The sequence below is a fragment of the Helicoverpa armigera genome, chromosome 8, assembly GCF_030705265.1.
Source record: "Helicoverpa armigera isolate CAAS_96S chromosome 8, ASM3070526v1, whole genome shotgun sequence".
Taxonomy (NCBI): Eukaryota; Metazoa; Arthropoda; class Insecta; order Lepidoptera; family Noctuidae; genus Helicoverpa; species Helicoverpa armigera.
In genome coordinates, this window is record NC_087127.1 from 4,831,085 (window position 1) to 4,850,089 (window position 19,005).

A 19,005-nucleotide genomic window follows, 5' to 3' on the forward strand; every position below is an offset into this window, starting at 1 on the left:
AGCATACCTCCAACTCCCAAGCCTTGAATTGTCTCACGCAATTGATATCTTTTTGCAATTGCATTTGATATCTATCTTAATCTTTTGGTGTGGGAATCTCAGCGTTGGGTTGCACCCAATCAAATCCATGCAAGAATATTTAGCTTTCGTGGGAAGTATAAAATAAGTTTTAGAAAATCATGTAAGATGAATTCTCAGTGGGTGTTTAAATTATTTCAAAAATCGAGCTTTGATCTAATTTAGTCACAATCTATATCATCCACAATTCCACACAAACAAAACGATACAATTATCCGATATTTTTTTTCGTAGTTCATTCTTCATTTGGACGACACTTTAACTACACTACATCACTACAGTTCCTGTCATTAACGTCAGATTTGTTGTTTCGCTGTTTGATCGGTCGTTTCATGCCGCTAATTTTTACATACAAAATTTAGCGCGTGGATTTACTGAGACTGAGCACGTTTTTCAGTTGTTATTAAAACTTTTGTATCCTTTAGTGATATTGGCGAGACTCTTAAAATGGAATTTCTCGAATATAATGATGTGCAAGCTGAGATCAAAGGCGCAATGGTATTGTACATCCCGACAATTTTTGCTTATAGTTTCTTTGTAAAATTATTGTTTCACAAATGTTGTTGTTATATATTCCAGGTTCCTGGAAGGTTGAAGATGACGGACCAGAACATAGTGTTTAAGAACAGCAAGACTGGCAAGGTGGAACAGATTCCTGCTAACGAGATAGAATTGGTTAACTTCCAGAAGTTCATTGGATCTTGGGGCTTGAGAGTGTTCTTGAAGAATGGCACATTACACAGATATGGTGGCTTCAAAGAAGGGGTAAGTTTTATCATTGAATTTAATATTAACATTGGGTCTTTCTTTAGTAAGTTTAATTCCTTAAAGGTTGTGTATGTCAGTCAGCAAATGTCTACTTCAGTCTTTCCCAAAGTGGGCGATAACGCCCCCTTGTGGGCGCTGCAGATCTCAAGGGGGGCGGTAAGAGACCCAGAAAGAAAATGGGGGCGTTGTGTAGAGGCCTGGGGGGTCATTTGTAATTTTATTTACTCTCAACAACAACTTGTGAACATCAACTAATATGAATTAAAAGATTGCTCAAACTCGGAAAGTTGGAGCGCCGAAGAAACAAACACATACAGTTGACTGTCGATCCAGTCAGGGTTTCTTTTAATGTGTGTTTAATTAAATTTGAGAAATTCTCGAACAAACACTACTTTTATGTCCCAAAACTCAAAAATTTTCGAACTTTCTTATTTACGGTACTACTTTAAGTCCCAAAATTTTAGTACATAGGCGCCAACACCGACAAAGAGTTATGTACGTTTGGGCTACATTTTAATTAATTTTTGTTTTGAGTTCTAAAATAGAACAAAAAGAAGAATGGCGAAAATGGACCCACATGATTTAAAGATCATTCATTTGCAAATCTATATGGATTTAAATAACAAGTTTGATAGAGGATTATATAAAAAATATTGAGTTTTTAGCTCATGGGAATTAAAAGTTAGAAATAAACTAAATCTATTAAAAATTAGATAACATGCAGTTTGCGAACGCATCGTGTGTCACTGATTACGTTCCTATCTCCATAGTTAATTATTAAGTAGATTCATCGCCCGCCGTACACTTGTTCGTCCACAAGTTACTACGTTTGGCAATTATTATTTTCTTGTATTTTTTACTTAAAAAGTAAAATAGAAACAGCAACAATGAATAAGCAAAGTACACATTTAGTAAATAATAATTACAACGCTAGCATGTTGTATTGCTAACCTTTTTTTGTGCGAACGCAAATTGGAACGTTTGTGGCTAGAGGATCCTGTCAGTGCTGTGTTCTGTCATTCCATGTTTGGTTATGTTTCCAACGGCTAATTTGGGATTTGAATGCGATTTTGTGGATAACTTTTTGACGACTTGGCTTTCTATTTGGACTGAGTATTCTGCATAACGACTACCGTATTTATCTTTGGATTCCGATTTGCAAGTGATTTGGACTTATTTACCGTGTAAAATGCGTTGTGTCAATTGCCAATTACGGCTTGCACGATTACGAAGACATCGTGTATTGGATGAAAATGCTCAGATAATTGAGAAAGTGCAGAGATGGGTTTATCCTCTTCCTTCTATGTTGTGATAAAAAGTAAATAAAAGATGTTTTAAATAATGAGTAGGTATATTGTTTCATTTAGTAAACATGTTTTTATGTAATAGTTTAACACCTATATGTTTTTACCCACACTGCTGCTGAGCTACAACGTGACGCCTGCGCTACGTTGTTGCGGCACGCTGCGCTAACGTAACGACACTACAATAAAATTGTGCGACTTCTCCGCTGCGGCGCAGAAGTCGCACAATTGTACATTACTGCAGTTACGCGGTGCATGCGACGGGCACCTGCAGGGCTAATGCTGCGTATGCATTAACCCTCAAGAGTCAAGGGTGACAAATCAACATCGAGCTTTTCTAGGCTTGGTCAACTAAACAGAGCTTGCCTCGCACAGCGCTGCACAGCATGGTTTGTTAGTATCCTCATTAAAATATTAGAGACGGCCGAGTTAAAAAAACAGCACAGCTCGATGTTGATTTGTCACCCTTACACTGATGCCGTGACAACGCGACGCCTGCACAACGTAGGTAGTCGCGGCGTCTGCGCTGCCCACTGCGCTAGATTCGTACATAATTGAAACTTAGTACTACTTGTAGATCTATACAAAACTAGCAAAAAAGCAAATGGATAATGAGTTGTAAAAGTTGGAAGAAAAAAGTTATGCAAGGTAGAAGATTATAACCTAAAAATCTCAAAACGAAAAGAATATTTGTGAACTAGGAACTTGGTGACGTGGTTTAAATTATAGATGAACGATGTCTAAAAATCGCCTTCGAACACTTTTAGACATCGAACTTCGATGTCTAAAAGTGTTCGAAGGTTTTGAGATTTTTAGGTTATAATCTTCTACCTTGCATAACTTTTTTCTTCCAACTTTTACAACTCATTATCCATTTGCTTTTTTGCTAGTTTTGTATAGATCTACAAGTAGTACTAAGTTTCAATTATGTACGAATCTTATATCAATGGGTCCCAGTTTACATACAAGTTCGCCATTCTTCTTTTCACGCTCGCTTCGCTCGTTCAATCAGAAGCTATGTTCCCGTGTTTTTTGCATTCACCAACCAGCAATAACTTATGTACGATTTTACGTAATTTTTGCTTTGACTTGTTAACTATAAAAAAAATTCGCGCTCGCTTCGCTCGCGCATTCGGTAACTACATTTGTCTCTGTTTTTCGTATGGGTTTGGATTGCAGTTGGAGGCTGCCATAGAAATCTTGACCAGGGCGCTGGTAGAGTTAAAACCGGCACTGAATATATCATCTGTGAAAATTTCAACTCTCTAACTATCACGGTTCATAAAATACCGCCTGGTAACAGACGGACGGACGCACGGACGGACAGAGGAGCGAAAACAATAGGGTCCCGTTTTACCCCTTGGGTACGGAACCCTAAAAAATGGGGGCGCTAAAAAAATATTTATTCTCAAAGTGGGCATTAGACAAAATAAGTTTGGGAACCACTGGTCTACTTGAATATTAAAAAAAAAAGTAAAAATAACAAGTATAGACTTGTTCAACAAGATATTTATTGTATTAGAAGTAACCATACATTCCTTAACAACACACGATTTATTATGAATTATTATAATGATTTCAGGAACAAGAGAAAGTGGCAAAGTTCTTCAAGACTAACTACAATAAAGACATGTTGGAGAAGGAGCTGTCTCTGAAGGGCTGGAACTGGGGCACAGCTAAGTTTAATGGAGCAGTATTGAGCTTCAATGTTGGCACTAACACAGCGTTTGAAATCCCGCTGCACTATGTATCACAATGTAATACAGGCAAGAATGAAGTCACTCTGGAGTTCCATCAGGTGAGAATGGGTATTAAATTATTATTAATTTTAAATCCTAAAGTATTTTTTTTTAACTCAACTATCCCAAGGATATTTGAAAATATATGTATTTACATAATGTTATGCAATGTCACTATGTACATAGGTTCTGAGCCATACTAACACAGTTGTATTATATATGGCCCATCCCATAACATTTGGTGTATGCTCATGTAACATAAAATATAGTAGGAATAATGTAAGTCATGAATTGCAAAACAGCTCACTATGAGCTTGTAAACTACTACTGCTCAGATAAAAAGGTCTTTATCCCTGGGTGACATGGGCTATATTTTGTCTGGGTCACAGAAGTAGTTGTAGTAGATGCAAGTGAACCCCCAGGAAACCAGCTAGTAATCAGTAATATGAATGATGACAAAAAAAAGCATAAGAATTATCTGAAATTGTGTCTGCATTTTTGTACATTTTGGGAAACAGTCTTGCACAACATTATTACTTTTATCTGTTGTTAATAGTCCCACATCACACTTTATCAAAACAAAGTTTCGTATTTATTTACCTGAATTTCATATAAGCATAAAAATGAATAGCCATTTTCCAAACCCATGTTACATCAAAAAACCATTCATCCACTAAGACTGATTGTAATGGTACAAAATCTTTTATTCCACAGAATGACGACACACCAGTATCCCTCATGGAGATGCGCTTCCACATCCCGACAAGTGAAGTGGGAGGCGACATGGACGCGGTAGAGGCGTTCCACCAGCAAGTCATGAACAAAGCCAGCGTCATTTCCGTCTCCGGTGACGCCATCGCCATCTTTAGGGAGCTACAGTGTCTTACGCCTCGGTATGTTTGATATACACGCATTTAGTTCAAACAATATAGAAAAACTAATAAAGGTCGCCAGGAAGCAGTTGATGCAAGTTGCTGAAGATTGAGCAAAGTGGTGAACCTATGGGGGCCTATGTTCAGCAGTGGACGTCTTTCGGCTGAAACAACGAAAGCCAGACGCGCTAATTTTTTGTCGTGTCACCAAAAACGATGTTATCATTCACATCAAATCCCAGCATAGTCAATTTTGTACAATCCTAAGTACTTTTCTTTGATCCATCAGTATTCAATATATAAAACTTGAGGACGCACCTCAACTTCTACGTTGCGAAGATGGAAAATGTGTATCGTAATCGCCTACGTATATATCGGAGCGCCTAGTCTGCACAATGTTTAAAAGTCCTGTCTGTTTTCATTTCAAACTTTCAAGCATTCACATTCTAACAAAATTCTTCGCAATTTTCTCCCACAGTGGTCGCTACGACATCAAAGTGTTCCAGACATTCTTCCAACTCCACGGTAAGACGTTTGACTACAAGATACCGATGTCGACAGTCTTACGTCTTTTCCTGTTGCCTCACAAGGACACCAGACAGATGTTCTTTGTGGTGTCTCTCGACCCGCCCATCAAACAAGGTCAGACGAGGTACCATTACTTGGTACTGCTGTTTGGTATTGAAGAGGAGACCAGTTTGGAACTGCCTTTTACTGAGTAAGTGGTATTGATTATTTATGTATACATTAGTTATATGTATAGTAAAGTGTTTTTTTTTTTATATATGTCATGTTCGGTATCTAGCTTCTGTCTAATATCTATGGATCCGAGATACTATTCACTTAATACATGTAAATAATTCAAGTAGATACTTGGTATGTACATACAATCACAGATGACAGAAGATCACTTGATTATAGCTGCTATAAAGGCACTATACTATGAGTATGATACAATTTTCGGAAAACTAAATTCCTAGGTCAATTACGCGCATGTCACATATCTACCAATTCTAAGGTAGATTTAACAAAAAATTTGGCGAGAACTATAACTAATATCAATTTTATTGCGTATTACAGAGAAGAATTAAAAGAGAAATACGAGGGGAAGATAAGCAAGGAACTGTCGGGGCCAACTTACGAGGTGCTGGCTAAAATTATGAAGGTCATCATTAACAGAAGAGTTACTGGCCCTGGAGACTTCTTAGGGTAAGCATATTTTATGCTTTTGAACTGACACAATTAAAACTATGAATAATACTCAAATGATACTCAATCCTTTATTTACACAACCCTTATGTGCTTAGGTGGGTACATGTATTCTACCTATAAACTCCCTCATGTAATTTGTTGCGTAAAAAATAGCCTGTCTGTTATATAATATGTACATTACTGCTGAGTTTCATCAAAATCCATCGAGTGGTTTTGTGAGCATCAAAACATCCATCCATACAAACTCTTAATATTATGTTCTGGTATTGCACTAGATTTTTTTTTTGTTGAAATTAATTCACTATTGGCATTACAGCTAATAAAATAATGCAGATATTAAAACTAACTAATCAATTTTAAAATAATTCCAGTCACCATAAGACCCCAGCTATAGCTTGCTCATACAAAGCAGCGGCTGGGTACCTGTACCCCTTGGAGAAAGGCTTCATCTACGTGCACAAGCCGCCCGTGCACATCCGCTTCGAAGAGATCGCGTCTGTCAACTTCGCCAGAGGAGGCGCTTCTTCTACCAAGTAAGTTCATATTGTGGTCGTGGTAATTTCTCTTTCGTCTAGTTGTCACGAGGTCTTGGAAAGCACGTTATTGTCGATCCTGTTCCTGAGAGCCTAGTGTGTGTTTTGTAAGTTAATGTTGTCGATGCGTAAATTCTTATACTACTTTACTTAAATAAGTAGAATTAATTTTGAAACACAATGAGAACAGCCGCCGTGGGCGAGAATCAGCCTTGGACGCCATTATTATTATAATTTTACAGTTACTTACACGCGGAAAGCAAGCTTTACAAAAAAGCTGCAGACATGGCAGAAGTGGCACAGTACCTGCTTTTATTTTAATTAGAACTATAGATGAGTATCTTCAATTCGAACAAGATTCTCACTGTACTAATGAATATAATGGACATGATAAATGTATTCTAGTTAGACTGTCACTTATTGGGAAAACTACCGTACTCGTACCTATATGTATTTCATTTGGTTTCCCAATAAGAATTTCAGAAAAGCTCTTTCGTAAGGAATGCCATGTTAATAGGTGTATCATAAATTATTTATCTTAGTCTAAACCACATCATCATCCTTCTGCCCTTATTGCATTATTAAATTTTTGGTGGTGCAGTATGATTTTTCCAAACTTCTATATTTTAGTATTGTATACATACTTATATTGGTATGTAATTTTAGGTCGTTCGACTTCGAGATCGAGCTGAAGCAGGGCAGCATCCACACGTTCAGCAGCATCGAGAAGGGCGAGTACGACAAGCTGTTCGACTACATCACCTCCAAGAAACTGCATGTCAAGAACACCGGCAAGAATGTAAGCTTTTTTAACATAATATTTTTACCAATATTAGCATTTAGGGTAGCAGGGTGGCCTAGGAAACACGGTTGAGGATGTCAGATGGTAGTTGATGTAAAACAATGCTACTCAGCCGCATCCAATTAGACTGGAGACAGCTTTTGGGGGCTGTTGATAGTTAGGAAAAAGCTAATCATATGAATATTTACATTTCAACACATTTCTTAAATTGTAAATATTCTGAATAAAAAAATAAATAGGTATCCACTGAGATCACACAGGGCACAGTGTCCAAGCTACTGGTGGTTAGGGCTACAGAGACAGAAACCTTCTCAAGGAGTACTGCGTTCTGAATCAGTCCCATGACCCAGTCGCCTAATGAGAGCCTCTCAACAAATATTTATATAACTACCACTAAAACATAATTTTCTCTTCAATTTATTTACATAAACATGTACAACTGACATACACTTCCCACCCCCAGGACAAGGCGCTATACGACGACGACTTCGGCGACTCGGACACGGAGAAGGAGCCGGACGCGTACCTGGAGCGCGTGAAGGCGGAGGCCAAGGAGCGCGACTCCGCCGACTCCGACGACGAGAGCACCGACGAGGACTTCAACCCCGACAAGGCCAAGGAGAGCGATGTGGCTGAGGAGTTAGTACATATTTTGTTGTTATTAGGATTTCAATTCTTAGGCTGCCTGTCCACCGAAGCGGAGCTAGGCTGCGGAGTGGAGAAACTGAAAAATATTAACCAATAGGATTGCACAAAATCTCCGCTCCTCAGTCCTATTGGTTAATATTTCTCAGTTTCTCCACTCCGCAGCCTAGCTCCGCTCCGGTGGACAGGCAGCTTTAGTTCGTATTTTTTTTAAGTTTTCGTGCCTTCTAGGAGGCACATACTTTATACATGGCCTTTTTCCCTCCATTCTGTTCTGTATATGTAGCAAAAAATTGATAGAATAATCTCCGCTCTTCTTCATATCTGTAAAGGGGAATTTAATAGCGACTTTACTAAAAATATACAAGGAACTGCGGAAAAATATACGTTCTTGTCGGCACATGACAAACCGTAAATTATTTATATTTCTCTCATGTTCGTCTCATCCCATAAACGCATTAATTGAAAATTATATCTCATTTGGAAAAAGTATCGATATTATTACTTGTCTTTTTTCTCTCTCTCTCTCTAAAATTTAATGTTTTGTTCTAGATACGATACCAACCCGTCGTCATCAGAGGATTCCGATGCGTCAGCCGCGTCGGACGACGATGCTAAGAAGGAAAAGAAGAAGAAGGACAAACCCAAGAAAGCTATTACTATTGTAAGTACATTATCTACATTAATTTTCTTCTCTAGATAAAAATATTCAGTTCCATACTATGTAAACTAGTGTTGCAGACACAAGACACTTATTTACCAGTCAAGAACAACAGTTATGTAGATTTTACAACTTTTATTAACTTTTTTTTACAAACAATAGAATTCGAATTTTAATAAAGACAAGATTCAATGAAAAACATTAAATTTTATAGGGGCAGGTCTGGGAAAGTACCAACGTTCTATGCTTGTTATGTCTTTCATGAGACTGTGTGTGTGTTGCGACGTGTCATTACCTCACTTCTGTATACACAAGCTTCGTTCGTCTTCCCCAAAGCCATTGCCCTATACAGTTTCGTTTAATACTAGGTAACTTATATTTATTTTCCAGTCGGAAGCCCCACGCAAACGCAAAGAAAAGTCGAAGAAACGCGAGAAGGACGTGAATGCACCCAAGCGTCCCGCCACCGCCTTCATGCTGTGGCTCAACGAGAACAGGAAGGGCATCGTCGACGCCAACCCCGGGATCAAGGTCACGGAAATCGCTAAGAAGGGAGGAGAACTGTGGAGGGATCTGAAGGATAAGTCTGTATGTATTGGCTTTTTATTTTATGATATTACAGAGCAGAATTGACGCGCTCCTCTACCTTATTTACGCATTGCGGTGCGTAAAAATGCTGTATGTATGCGGCGTGCATTTCACTTTAGACAAGGTTTAATGAAGTATTGGACTGTTTGATATTGAACTAGCATGGTTCCGAAAAAAAAATATTTTTGTCATAAAAATGTTTAATTTTGCAAAACAACATTAGACGTATGTAACGTAAATACACGACTGCGTTCATCGTATTATTAGTTACTGCATCACCATATTATGTACTAATTCTCATATTATTTTACCAATTTCTGCACAAAGCATGAAATTTAAATCTTTTGATACTCTTTTTATTCTTTGAAGCTCATAAAATTACACATCTATTAAAATATTATATTTGATTAACACAGGAATGGGAAGAGAAAGCCGCAAAATCGAAAGAAGAATATAACATAGCGATGAAGAAATACAAAGACAGTGGTGCAGCCGATGAATTCAAACAGAAGAAGAAGCAAGCGGAGAAGGAACGCAAAGCCGCAGAGAAGAAGAGTAAAGCACCTTCTGCTAGTAAGAAGGCGAAGACTGCCAACGCCGGGGCCGGCAGTGGCGGAAAGTTTACCAGCAAAGAGTATATCGAAGATGATGATAGCTCTTCTGATTCTGATAAGGAAAAGGATAAGAAGAAGAAGGATACTAAAGATGTAAGTTGAGTCTTATTTAGTCGCAATTCATGTCACAGTCTAAATGGCCTTTTATTTAACTTTTGGAACATTTTTATAAAATGATTGATAGGTATGTGTGCATATAGTATGATAATGTTCCTAATACTATCGATATTACTTTTTAGCAGTATGAATGTACATCACAACCATGTAAGTTATAATTATTCCGGCCTTCCATACAAAGACATTTCATTACTAAAACGTCAAATTGTGACAAAAAAAAAAGATTGAATGAAAGTCATAATTAAAATGGCTCGTTAATTCATGAATAAAGAGGTTGTGTAACAAACAGTTTGCTTACTACACACGAGACGTGGGCCGCGGTCACGCGCAACTGATCCTAATAGTAAACGTAGATTTTTATCAACTGCATTACCGCGTCATTGTTATTACAAGCCAATGATAAAAAAGTGTTATGCATTGTCTGAGCTATATTAAATGATGCAACATTTTTTTGTGTAAAATTGTTATTTAATAATTTTATCTATTGAAGATCGTGAATTCATAGCCACTTAGTTTGCTAAGCTTTTTTATAAATATAAATTGCTTAGGCTACAGCCTAAACCAGTTTCTTCTGTGAATTCACTTTCATTTATTATGCTCAAGGCATTATATTTTAAAGAAGCTTTCTATTAGTATGATAATTATTTAGTTTGAATTTATCTACAGTACAGTTGGATTATATAAAAAAAAACTTATTTTTTAAACATCATAGACATTGTACTCACGTCATTATTTTCTTTTCTAGAGCAAAGACTCAAAGAAGGAGAAAGCAAAGAGTTCGTCATCAGAAGCAGAAGCCTCTTCGGGCGGGTCCGGGGACGAGAGTGGAAGCGGTAGCGATTGAAACCACAATGTACTTACTAAATAAAATTATGTTCTGCTGTTTAGTTATTACTATACTGTAGTCTTTATCAAGAATATTTCGTTATTTCCCATGGTGTTGACATTTCATGGGGGATTTGACCATAGAATGTTGAATGAGCTTTGATTTGATTCTTATACCCAAGAACTGAGGCACTTGTCCCACCGGCAACGATTAACGAGTAACGAGTAGAGCTAGAACTAGAAACGAGTTAGCGAGATGCGGGGAGCGAGTGCGTAGTTCCGATATTTGTGTAGCTCGGCTATAAGCGAGTGTGCGAGTGAGGCGGGCGATTGCTCGCATCACTCGCTCGCTAGATACGCACTGTAGAGAGAAATGACCACTGGTTGCTCTCTCGGCGTGAGTTCTAATCGCTTGGCGAGTGTCGCCGAGCGAGTGTTATCTTCCATAGCTCATGTCGCTTAGCGACAAACTAGTGAAGCGAGTGCTCGCCGGCAGTGTGAACAGTCAGCGATCATCTATTTGTATATGCATCTCTTTTATTCACACGGAAAGTATATCTATTGTACGTTTCTTGAGCGAGAAAATAGCCGATAGTTAGTCGTTTTCTCGTCTTTGGTGGGACAACTGCCTCATACACTTTTTTTGTTATTTCTGTTGAGTGAAGGTTGTTACATGCAGATTTGTAATACTTATAAATGTACAGTGGATCTTGTATTAGCGAAATATTTCATACTAATTGTTAAACGACACTAACATACGTGTTTGTCATCAATCATCCGTACTGATAGGTTTAACTAAAAAAAATAACGTTTCTGCAAAGTAACGAATAGGAGCAATCTATAATCAAATTATTATCAATTGTTTATTACGCGATCGAAATAAAGACGGCCTTGAATGCGATCGATATCAAGTGAAGTCAATTTTGAAACTCAAGAGGCAATATAAACTGAAGTTATTATTTCCACCGCATTATTATATCATTTAGAAAACACGTAATTTTCTAAATATGTCCACCTATGCGCTTGCGCAATCTTGCATCTTCCCTCCCTTATTTGTTATTAGAATTTCCATAAGTCCTATGTAACACAATGTATGTGATATTATTATATGTATTATGTATTTCCCAAATCAATTGATGTGTGATTCGTAATTAATGTGTGTTATGTGAAAACAAATCCTTGATGAATAAGTAAATGTAAATATATTCGTAAGATCATTTGTAATTGTGTTAAATTCGTATTGCCTGCGATGTGTATTGTAAGCCCCAGTTAGTTGTAATTTGTTAGTTTATGGTATTTTTAATATAAGATTATATTTTTACTTGGTGCTTTTTCTTTGATTTATTCTAACTACAAAATCGACAAAAAATATCAGGTTAGGAGGAATCTATTGTATTTAAAAAACGTTTTAACTTTACCTACTTCATAATTATCATTTCTTTGAATAACACTACTACACTAATTTAGAACAATGTCAAATTGTTCACAAACTAAATACAACCGTTACTAGAAGGTAAGCCGGTAACATCGCTTGCATTCTGTTCCCCTAAGCGGCCCATACAAAAAGTAACAAAAATGCGCCTTTCTATACCCAACTGCGAAAGTATGGGGCTGTGTCGAACCGAGGAACCGTATTGCCGCCTTTTTTTATAAGCACGGCTATTGTGCTTCCCGGGTGGTTCCCAAGAATAGCGACGCGCGGTTCGCACTAAATTAGGGTAAAAAAATATTAGTGCCGAATATTTTATAATGAGTGTCGAGCAAATAGTTTTAACTTTCATCTGTAGAGGCAGATAACTAATTGAGGCATATCTATAAAAAGGCAGTCGGTTTACGTAATTAATCTATTTTTATTCGAATTTAATTGAACTGCTATTTTCTGTAAACAAGGACATTGAGGAAAACTCATTTATTTATATTAGTTTCACAGGAAAACGTAATAAATAATATTTATTAGGATATTAAAATCGATGTTATAAAAATCTAACTAAATTGCATCGCCTTGTGCCTACATTCAAAAGTGCTTATCGCGTTGAAATAAGAGACTTATCAAGCGGTATAACAGGTCAAACAGACTTTCAGTTGGCGCTCGTTTAATCGGTCAGCACATTGATAACTTGATATCAACACGTGTCTCCGCCTTTATGATGCATTCTTGCATTTTAGTTATGAATATATTCCGATTCGTATTGATCATAATGCAATATTCAGTTACGGCATTCGTAAAAGCATGGATTTTATTCGCTTTTCAGGAAGGTTAAATAAACTACGGCCGAATTTGCAATCCAATTACGTAATTCTTTTGAACGCTTAATTGCTCGATATTTTGTTTTTAACGATTACAGAATCGGCTCGCTAATAAATAATTAAGCGATAATCATATTTTACTTATCAGTTAGTAAAGATAATGTTGCAGTTATAGGCAATGAACTAACGACCACTATTAAGAACATGACAAGAAACGAACCCTTCGCGATTGCTACTTACAAACAAAAGAAACAAATGGCATTTAATTGATATATGGAGGACCTTGTAACGGTCGTCACTAGCTACGTGAGAACGGTGCAAGGCAAGGCAAGGACCTAAAAAAATGTTCTCATGTCATGACAAACTCTATTAATAGGGTTGGTTATCTATTGAATTCTCTGTCGCAGTGTAAAGGTAATTTTATTATTTCGGTCCCCTACATGCAAGGTACCGACAATAAGCGAGATTTATAATAATCTTGCTAAGAATATAATATTAGCTAAAGGGGAAAATGCATTTGTATCTTGTGTAGGTAATGGAGGACGCATGCCAAGCCACAACGCGTAAACAACTTGAGCGTCGCGTGTCACAAAAACCAGTAAAACCTGATCCGTATCGAATATTACACTGTGAGGAACAGAGAGGCCACGCTTGTATTTCCGCTCTTCCATGTTATTTGGCTGACTCAGTACGATTTCGAAAGGACCATCTTCATACTATTATCGTTAAGTATTTACAGAAAGAATGTATTATATTTGTGTTTCAATTTAAGTATTAGGTTTTTAGGATGGTCTCTAATTATTTTATTACTGAGGCTTATGTTATTTCCTAAATTCAGGCAAAGTTAGCTTCAAAATTCAACAAAAACCATTATTGATGTCTTAGCGATGTGTTAACATCGCTCACGCCTTAAAATTCTGTAGATTACCTAGTTAGTATGTACAATGCAAATATCGAATACCGGTAGGCCGCTGACGGCGAGCGGTAGAGTCATCACTAGTGCGCAAGGACTGCCTGGGTCCGCCCTGCGGTATCTCCGCGGTCAATCAACCCGGGTAAAGCCAAGGAGGTGACTATTGGCGCTAATTCAATAGAACCTTTTTTTAGAGGAGACCTAATGTCCATCAGTACCTATTCACCATTCATGAGTAGGTAGTAGATTTCTATTTCGATAATAACATGGAATCTTAATTCCTAAAATAATATATAGCGTGTATCATAAGCGTGTTTAGGATAAGCCAGCGGCCTATATCCGCCAAATCTATCACAATCCGAATACCTACCGAAATGCCAAACTAAATGTAAAAAACGCGTTTCTTGCTTCCTAAAATTAGGTACCTAAGTAAGTACATATATCTATATTACTTAGCATTTCAATCAGGGGCCCGATTCTCCTTATTTTACTTAAGCGACATACAATTCACATTCGACTGAGATCCAATCACGGCTCAATTACGATTGAAGCGTATGTGGCATTCCGCTATGTTTTCTTTTAAATAAACGTTCTTATCCTTTTCTGTGATTATAATGAATCATATTATCTGCAAATAATTTACGATAGAAATATGATTGAAGAGCAAACTACCGTATTAGACCAAATGGCAGACCGATCGCAAACCAATCGAATGTCATTGGAATACGATTGGTCTTTTATTAGTAGCAGAATGCCAGATACGGTTAAAACTGCTATTGCGATTCAATTTCTATTCAATTTTGTCATTATTAACTTAGGAGAATCGAGAAGTTTGCTTGCCCGAAACGAAACCGACATGGATATGGAAATTGGGGACTGGGGATGGCTTGCTTAAGAAAGTAGAAGGTTCACACAGGTAGGTACATTTTATCCAACGTAAGTATCTGTAGCATTTCAGACAATCTTCGAACAACACACACAGAAATTAATCTTCACTAAAATATTAAGCCAGTTTAATTTTTGTGTGTCCACCGAGCACAAATTACCTATTTATGATTAGTTGATCTAGGCTGGTAAGGGCCTGCGGAAGAATCTGGAGTCCCGCGGCCCCGCGCACACGTGCAAGAAGGACACAAGGGGGTTTTAGCCGGTAAGAGTCCGGCAGACCCCTCCGCCTCTCCCCAGGTGGAGGAAGTCCATGAGGATTCCCCTTCCCAAAAAAAAAAGGCTGGTAAGGGCCATCGGTAAAGTTTCATTAAAATAAGTTCAGTAAGTAGCTTTAACGCTACCATTGGAACTCTTTGGCAGTCGTTCCTACGGGGCAGTCAAACCCAGAAAGTCATATAACCACTCTTACCAACTGAGACCTCCTGAAGGTCAGTTGGGCAGTCGCACCTTGTAAACCACTGATACTGACTCAGCTGCATCCCGGGGCGCGATCCTACTAATTGTACTTAAGCTACATAAGATCCACATCCGACTGAAATCCAATCACCACTCTATTACGTTTGAAGCGTATGTGGCATTCCACAATTTTTTTTAAATAAACGTTTTTATCCGTTTCTGTGCTTCAATAATGAATCATATTGTCTGCAAATTATTTGCGATTGCAATATGATTGTAGAGCAAACAACCATATAGACCAAAATAGCAGACCAATCGCAAATCAATCGAATGTCATTGGACAGGCAGTTTTAAACTGTTTACCTAGGTACCTACTTAGGTAATATAATGTAACCAACCTAGGTTTACCTAGGTACCTTTAGGTACCTACCAAAGTCAATACTTACCTATCGAACCGATTGTACATAGGTAGGTGATTATGGCGTAGATACGGTAGGTATTTTCAATACCCTTTACCTAAGTAAGTTGATACCTACCTAGCTATTTAATTAATTACCTAATTACAGTTAAATAGGAAAACAACACAAACGAAGGAACAGTACGACTTGTACGACAGTTTATTGGGTACTCTTATAATGTCGATGTAAGACATTCGAAGTTCAATACCATCTTGTTCAAGAATGTATTTTAGGTATATGACCTTAAGAACTAAGGACAGCACACCCTTATATCTTTGAAATAAAAACTATTTCCCAAGTTCCTACGAAATATCAAATCGTAAACAAACGTGCTGCCATTCAAGCGCTATGTTTTATTGGCGTCCCTTTCCCGCTAACGTTTACCGCGCTTTTTACGTTTTCGAAATAACGTTGGCGGCATTTGAAATAGGGCGCGAGTACATTTCGATAGGAGTCTTGTGTTGAGTGGACTGGGTCATTTTTTGATATACTTCTTTTGTAAGTATATGTAGTGTAGTTCTAAAAAATCTTTAGTGTAAGTTTTCTGATCTTAAAAACCTAAATTCAACCCATTTATATGCATAAAACTATCGAAATAAGGCGAAATAAATTTCTGAAGCAAATGTTCTAGCCCATTACGCTAAATAGAATATGGTTCTTATCACACAGGAATAAGGTATAAATTTATATGAATGAGGCAATCGATACGTCACGGATATACGTAGTACACGATGCCTTGCATTTGCCGTGCTGTTGGTAGAATCGTATTCTCCGGCCAATCACGTTCGACGTAGATGGCGCTGTAGTACCGACGCGAGTCGACCCCAAGCTAGCTTGCTCTGGGAACATTTGCTTCGAGCTCCATACATTTTCTTCTGGTTCTCTACGTCTATAGTTTGGTTGTGCACCAGTTCAAAAATAATTTCAAAATTTTTGCCATCAGGTAAGTACAATTATTTTTCCAATCAAAGTAAAGTGTTTTAATAAGTGTATTCGTGTTTCTTACGGGCGGATTCATTGAAATAATTTTCATTCCACGTTGGAATTCGCATTCAAACATGGCTATAGGCTTCGTAGTACTTTCCTTAGTACGCGTGGGTATGGGAAGGACGCCTTATTTCAATAATTAATTTCTCGGATCTTTACTATTAAGGTACTGGAACAGTTCTTCCACAAGTTTTAGCTAAATAGTCATCGGATTATTTGATAATTAGGTCATCTTTAGTTATTGCGTATTTTCAACACAATCCGTGAAAACAAAATGGCTCTTTCGACCCAAGCCTAGGACAGTGAACTCGTTGTACGGGGAGATAACTATTTTCGTTAATAACTGTGTGGTATTATGATTTTTATTGCAATTCGTGTCATTTAAAGCTAGTTTTTCTTGTAATCAATAACGGGTTACATATTTATTACCAGAAAGACGCGTTAGCGTGTTTCCCGCCAAAACGCCGCCCTACTGTGCCATATATGCAGTGCGAAGGCTAGCTAGCTATCAGATTCTTCAAAGCGTGGCCCGCATAACCTGTTGCCATGCATTTTCTCTATATTTTACAATAATTTTCTTTGTTTGGTTGCAGGAAAAAAGTTAAAATGACGGACAAGCCTAAGCGTCCCATGTCAGCTTATATGCTATGGCTGAACAGTGCCAGAGAACAGATCAAGTCGGAGAACCCCGGCATGAAAGTCACCGACATTGCTAAAAAGGGAGGAGAGATTTGGAAGTCGATGAAAGACAAGACTGTACGTAATATTTCACCCGTAACGCATTGTCTTTGTCTATTTGACGCCGTTATTTAATCTATTATTTTCTGTTTAGGAGTGGGAAGAGAAAGCCGCTAAGGCCAAGGAGCAGTACGCAAAAGACCTCGAGTCATACAACGCCAACGGCGGTGGTGGCGAGGGCGGCGGCAAGAAGGCACAAAAGCGAGGAAAGAAGGGCAAGAAGGCAGCACCCGCTGTAAGTATACTGTCCACGTAGCGACGCTCCTCGAGCTGTTTGTTTGTTTATGAAAAGTCACTAATTCAAGTTTGTTTCTAGAAATCCAAGAAAAAGAAGGAAGAGTCGGAAGATGACGAGGGTGAGGAGGAGGAAGAGGAAAGCGAATGATCTCCCAACATATACGACATTACTGTTCATATTGAATAATTTACTTGGACTTAATTTATTACAAAGTAAAATGGGACTGACTTTCCAAAGTCTGTATGACATTTCACATTTTTTTAATAATTTTTTACTGAGTTGAATTTTACTAATTTTTGGCTCATGTTTCTGATGCATTATAACAATAATTTTGGTCTACACATGAAATTTGTTGATGTTTCAGTGTATTGTTTATCTACTACTTATGTTTTGTAGTATTAATAGTAATGATAGATGTATGTAAGAGAATTGCAGAGTTTGGAAAGTTCTGCCGCTGGCTAGGGTCTAGGTTTCTAAGCCTCAAAAAAAAAATAATGTTTAAGTGTTAGCATGTATACACCGGGGAATTGTACAGTTAGCCCTCCCTCGTTAAGTTCGCTGTGACTACTGGATGCTCACTTGTAAGATGTGACTGGTTTCATCAAAACTAGTATGTCTGCAATATTACCTGATTTGCTGTATAACATACATATTTATGTTGAAGCTGTGCTTTGATTTAATATACCATAATTTTAATTTACTGTATATTAATAAGTTGTGTGCATTAATTTTGGACATAGAAGTTTTGGTCAAACTATACCAACATGTAAAATTAGAGACTATTTCATGAACGTATGTGGCGGCTTATTGTTAATTAAACCTACCTCTTCTCATTGTAAATTTCAATGCTGATAATGGTACCAAACTCTAAGCTAAGATCCCACTTAGGAAATTGATGTGTATGTTGTATTTTTAGTTAGTTAATAGGTAGGTTTTCGATGTGATTTGTCTCTCAAATTTTACATTTGTGTTATTTTGTAAATGAGAATTAGCATTCCTCATGTCAATACGGATTTTACATGTTCAATAAAGTAATTTCATATAAAATATTCTATTTTTCAATTTGTCTTTTCATTCTTATTTTGCAATTTCTTCTATCTCTAACCTATTTCTACATTCTATCGCTACTTCCAAATACCTATTTTTTATTTAATTACATCAGTTTATTATTGAAGGATTTGGCCAAAGTTCGCCATACAACAGCGAATGCACGTGACACCGCGTGGCAAACTGCAAAGGATGTTCGATCCTAGGATGTGCCACGTAAGCGTGAGAACGCATCGATGATATTTTGTGACCTCTATAGTGTTAAGATTCGTAGG

At 37.5% G+C, this 19,005-nt stretch overlaps 2 protein-coding genes across 3 annotated transcripts; both read left to right on the forward strand.

Annotated features, from left to right (window-relative positions):
• The first annotated feature begins 363 nt into the window (after window positions 1-363).
• LOC110372821 (FACT complex subunit Ssrp1) lies at window positions 364-12,079 on the forward strand. Its single transcript, XM_021329801.3, has 13 exons — window positions 364-576; window positions 658-843; window positions 3,733-3,948; window positions 4,604-4,782; window positions 5,240-5,479; window positions 5,842-5,970; window positions 6,345-6,506; window positions 7,173-7,305; window positions 7,772-7,947; window positions 8,506-8,617; window positions 9,005-9,202; window positions 9,619-9,909; window positions 10,679-12,079. The coding sequence occupies exons 1-13, from the start codon at window positions 526-528 to the stop codon at window positions 10,775-10,777; spliced, it is 2,172 nt and encodes a 723-aa protein (XP_021185476.1). The 5' UTR covers window positions 364-525; the 3' UTR covers window positions 10,778-12,079.
• A 4,427-nt stretch (window positions 12,080-16,506) lies between these two features.
• On the forward strand, window positions 16,507-18,745 carry LOC110372820 (high mobility group protein D). Of its 2 annotated transcripts, none has more exons than XM_021329799.3 (4): window positions 16,507-16,663; window positions 17,301-17,463; window positions 17,540-17,680; window positions 17,762-18,745. In XM_021329799.3, exons 2-4 carry the CDS (start codon window positions 17,314-17,316, stop codon window positions 17,828-17,830), a joined length of 360 nt encoding a protein of 119 aa, XP_021185474.1. In that variant the 5' UTR covers window positions 16,507-16,663; window positions 17,301-17,313; the 3' UTR covers window positions 17,831-18,745. The 2 variants fall into 2 exon arrangements, with proteins under 2 accessions (XP_021185474.1, XP_021185475.1); XM_021329800.3 differs by lacking the exon at window positions 16,507-16,663 and adding an exon at window positions 16,814-16,873.
• The last annotated feature ends 260 nt before the right edge of the window (window positions 18,746-19,005 follow it).

What these genes read in the sequence shown, in the direction of transcription:
- LOC110372821 (XM_021329801.3), top strand. Translation starts at nt 526, where the DNA reads ATGGAATTTCTCGAATATAATGATGTGCAAGCTGAGATCAAAGGCGCA. An exon ending in ATGGTGGCTTCAAAGAAGGG is followed by an intron (nt 844 to 3,732) that starts GTAAGTTTTATC and finishes TAATGATTTCAG; the next exon opens with GAACAAGAGAAAGTGGCAAA. An exon ending in GGCCCTGGAGACTTCTTAGG is followed by an intron (nt 5,971 to 6,344) that starts GTAAGCATATTT and finishes AAATAATTCCAG; the next exon opens with TCACCATAAGACCCCAGCTA.
- LOC110372820 (XM_021329799.3), top strand. Translation starts at nt 17,314, where the DNA reads ATGACGGACAAGCCTAAGCGTCCCATGTCAGCTTATATGCTATGGCTG. An exon ending in AGTCGATGAAAGACAAGACT is followed by an intron (nt 17,464 to 17,539) that starts GTACGTAATATT and finishes TTTTCTGTTTAG; the next exon opens with GAGTGGGAAGAGAAAGCCGC. An exon ending in GCAAGAAGGCAGCACCCGCT is followed by an intron (nt 17,681 to 17,761) that starts GTAAGTATACTG and finishes GTTTGTTTCTAG; the next exon opens with AAATCCAAGAAAAAGAAGGA.